Here is a 4,005-nt window from a genome sequence, read left to right as displayed (position 1 = left end):
CCCCAAGCACTCAAAAAACAGCAAGCACAGTAAAAAGCGAAGCCGCTCTCAATCAAGGCCCCGGGACAAAGACAAGAAGATGCGCTCGAAGTCCCGAGAGGCCAAAAGGAGTCGCAGGAGAGAGTCGCGCTCTCGGTCCAGATCAAACACGGCCACGTCTCGCCGGGAAAAGGAAAGAGCCGTCTCGCCGCCTGAGAAAATCGATATTTTCGGCAGGGCGTTAAGTAAGAGGAGTGCTGTAGATGAAAAGCAGAAGAAAGAGGAAGAAGAGAAGAAAGCCGAAATGGAAAGACAGAGGAGAATGTGAGTACCTCCACGAACCCTGTCACAGATGTACAGTAAACATCACCTGAACAGTGTGAGCCACATGAGGACCCTTATAAAAAGTACTGGAAGTACCATGGTACTACCATCGTATTATGGGAAGTATAAATACATGCATTTCAATAGTGTTTATTTACACTGCCTTATTTCCAGTACACGTCAAACTACCAAAAGATGCTATCATTGTACCATGGTACTGCCGTAAGGGTTAATTATCTTAATCATTTATGCACAGAATACCATGGTATAACTGTAGTGAATGTAAAGAAAATTATATTACCATTTAACCATGTCCAAAATACCATGATAATGCGTAAATGTGTTTTTTGTTTGTTTTGTTTTTTTGGGTAGTGCAGTGACTAGATTCACAAAATCTGATTATTTATTTATTTATTTGCTTTAATATGTAATTATGCGTCATTAATTAAATGCATCTGATATAGGGCTGCACGATAAATCGCATGAGATTTACCGCTGATTACAGAACCGGCTTTTCTGACAGGATGCGCGTTAACTATCGCATGCGATTTATCGTGCAGCCCTAATCTGATAGTAACTTTGGTGAAAAAATAAAATGTCTGAATTTGAATGTTTATTTTGTGTCATCTAAGAAAGTAACCTTCATTATCGCTGTCATAAAACCAATAAGCAGTCACCATAGTATTTAAGAGATAGATAAAATACAAAATTATAATACCTTAACGTCAGTGAACAACGGCTCTGTGTAGTTAATGCTGCTCAATGTGAAAGCCCGCACGTGATGGAGATTTACCGCTGATTACAGAACCGGCTTTTCTGACAGGATGCGCGTTAAATATCGCATGCGATTTATCGTGCAGCCCTAATCTGATAGTAATTTTGGTGAAAAACAAAATGTCTGAATTTGAATGTTTATTTTGTGTCATCTAAGAAAGTAACCTTCATTATCGCTGTCATAAAACCAATAAGCAGTCACCATAGTATTTAAAAGATAGATAAAATACAAAATTATAATACCTTAATGAAAATGATTCTCTATTGTTAAGTTACTATTCAACATTTTTATCATTTTTTGGTCTTATAAGTTGACCGCCACTGGTAAGCTGACACTTTGTAGTTGCTTGATTTTCCATGCACAATAGATAAAATGTGCATTGCATTTCAAGTTGTTCACTTGCGTCATTGCATAATTGGCATTAAGTACATTTTTATTTCACAATGCTAAACGAAACAACTGACTTTCTTTTCTTCTTTAGTCGACAGCAGGAGATAGAGGAGCGTCTGATTGAGGAGGAGACGGCACGACGCGTAGAGGAACTTGTGGCCAAACGTGTGGAGGAGGAACTGGAAAAGCGAAAGGATGAGATTGAAAGAGAAGTGTTGCGGCGGGTGGAGGAGGCCAAACGCATCATGGAGAAGCAGTTGCTAGAGGAGCTGGAGAGACAGAGACAAGCAGAACTGGCTGCTCAGAAAGCTCGGGAGGTAACTTCCACGTGAACAGACAACACAGAATATCTCTTATTAATGCTGATTCAATGGGAAGGTTTTCCTGTTTTGTTGGAAATGGGCCTGTTTCACACCACATGCACATTTTGCAGGCCACATTAACAGAAGTAAAGAAAATATTCAATACAGTGACCCAGAAATCATGTTATTTTCAGTTTAGAGCTGTAGTTTTTTTTGTTTGTTTGTTTGTTTTTTGCAAAAGCTACTGGTGAGATGGTTGCCTGCTGTTGCTTTACTACATACTGCATAGACGCGTAGAGGAACTTGTGGCCAAACGTGTGGAGGAGGAACTGGAAAAGCGAAAGGATGAGATTGAAAGAGAAGTGTTGCGGCGGGTGGAGGAGGCCAAACGCATCATGGAGAAGCAGTTGCTAGAGGAGCTGGAGAGACAGAGACAAGCAGAACTGGCTGCTCAGAAAGCTCGGGAGGTAACTTCCACGTGAACAGACAACACAGAATATCTCTTATTAATGCTGATTCAATGGGAAGGTTTTCCTGTTTTGTTGGAAATGGGCCTGTTTCACACCACATGCACATTTTGCAGGCCACATTAACAGAAGTAAAGAAAATATTCAATACAGTGACCCAGAAATCATGTTATTTTCAGTTTAGAGCTGTAGTTTTTTTTGTTTGTTTGTTTGGATGGTAGCCTGCTGTTGCTTTACTACATACTGCATAATTGTGTGGCGTTAAACAGGCTTCAGCCTATTTTTTCCTCAAAATTAAAGGTGAAATAGATTTTTTTCCCCCGAATTTTAACTCTAATCTTACACGCATCATTGTAGCTTTGTGTATGATGTAGTGCTACCATTCTATTATCCTTAAATTTCCTGTTTCACCCTTGACAGTTTTAACAAAACAGCTCATGCAAAACTCCTGCGAGTTCCATGAGCCTTTGTTGCTATTCGCCTGAACTTCACTATCCCTCTCAGTTGCTTACGGTTAGAAGTGATGATAGTTGTTCACGCTTCTGTTCCTCCTATACACCATTTGAGCTGACTGCTCCTCAGACGGCACTTCACTGTGTGGCTATTTTCTGAGAGTGAGATGTAAGTAGAGACGTACCGAGAACACAGGTCAGTGGTTTGAAAGAACCTCACTTGCTGATTGGTGGTATATTGTTAAGTTAAAAAAAGAACATATTCCCAACTTGACCATGACTCCTATAGGAAATATTTCTTGATGAGTGAAGGACAAGTTTACTGTAGGTTGATCCATGTCTGGTGAGCTGAACGTATCTTCATTATCTACTCATTTGTTTGTTGTTCAAGTTGTGCAAGATATTTTTGGGAATAATTATGTTGTTTGTCACTACAATTCCACTGAAACTGTTTGCCTTCGCAGGAGGAAGAGAAATCAAAGCGTGAAGAACTGGAGAAGATTCTGGTGGAGAACAATCGCAAGATAGCCGACGCTCAAGCTAAACTGGTATGTGTTGTTTAAAGCGAGATTGAACTCTAATCATAATGTTATGTTTTATTCTATAGAAAACATTTGAGTTAATTAGGTGCGGTAGTACTAATGGTGCAACAGAGGAAAAGCTAACTGATTTCTGAAATTCATGCATTATTAAAGTATTCCTAACTTACACTTGAGTTGCAGTTGTCATTAACATTTTTACATTATTAATAGTTTTGTTTATTGTTACAAACGATTTCTGTCTTAAATAAACATGTTCTTTTGAACATTTTATTCATCTTGGAATAAAAAAATCACAATTTCCACAAAAAATAATAAATTCATGCAGGTACAACAATGTGCATGATGTCATTGTTTACACGGTCGTCAAGGATACGCAGAGCCGAATGTGGGCAGCCAGGCCATCGTTTTTAAAAGTCTCCATTTTGGTCAGTTTACACTGAAACGCAAACCCAGAGTTTTCAAACTAAAACGGGGTCTGCAGCGTTTTCGAAAGTCTCCGTTTTCAAGGGTCGAAAACGCTGGGGTAATGTAAACGAAAGGGCGTAACCGTAGCAAAAGTTGTGCGAGTCCACACCACAGCTATAACGATGAAGGCACAGATAAACGATATCGTTGGAATCACTTTCAGAATTACTTTTTCCAGCTGATGAACGATAAAAACATTGACAGCCAATCAGAATCAATCCTGCCATAATGTGCTTGAGAATTTAAAGCGGCAGACGAGCGTGCGCTTGGAATAAACAGACGATATCGTCCGCTGGTGTGGACGCTAAT

The 4,005-nt window shown here is 39.5% G+C and overlaps 2 protein-coding genes across 2 annotated transcripts in view; one reads left to right on the top strand and one right to left on the bottom strand.

The window, feature by feature from the left end:
* Positions 1 to 4,005, bottom strand: part of LOC107705463 (homeobox protein engrailed-1-like) — a 17,492-nt gene that overhangs the window by 11,652 nt on the left and 1,835 nt on the right. The window lies entirely within an intron of this gene.
* Positions 7 to 4,005, top strand: part of LOC107705464 (arginine and glutamate-rich protein 1-B) — a 6,504-nt gene continuing 2,505 nt past the window's right edge. The window contains exons 1-3 of the mRNA XM_016508771.1: positions 7 to 303; positions 1,560 to 1,785; positions 3,154 to 3,237. Of these exons, the coding sequence (XP_016364257.1) occupies positions 80 to 303; positions 1,560 to 1,785; positions 3,154 to 3,237 (534 nt within the window). The 5' untranslated portion in view covers positions 7 to 79. The remainder of the gene's footprint in view (positions 304 to 1,559; positions 1,786 to 3,153; positions 3,238 to 4,005) is intronic.

This window comes from Sinocyclocheilus rhinocerous, unplaced genomic scaffold (genome assembly GCF_001515625.1).
Source record: "Sinocyclocheilus rhinocerous isolate Xijiao unplaced genomic scaffold, SAMN03320098_v1.1 scaffold2098, whole genome shotgun sequence".
NCBI classification, from domain to species: Eukaryota; Metazoa; Chordata; class Actinopteri; order Cypriniformes; family Cyprinidae; genus Sinocyclocheilus; species Sinocyclocheilus rhinocerous.
Note: the sequence above shows the minus strand (reverse complement) of the source record. Positions and strands in the feature narration are given on the sequence as shown.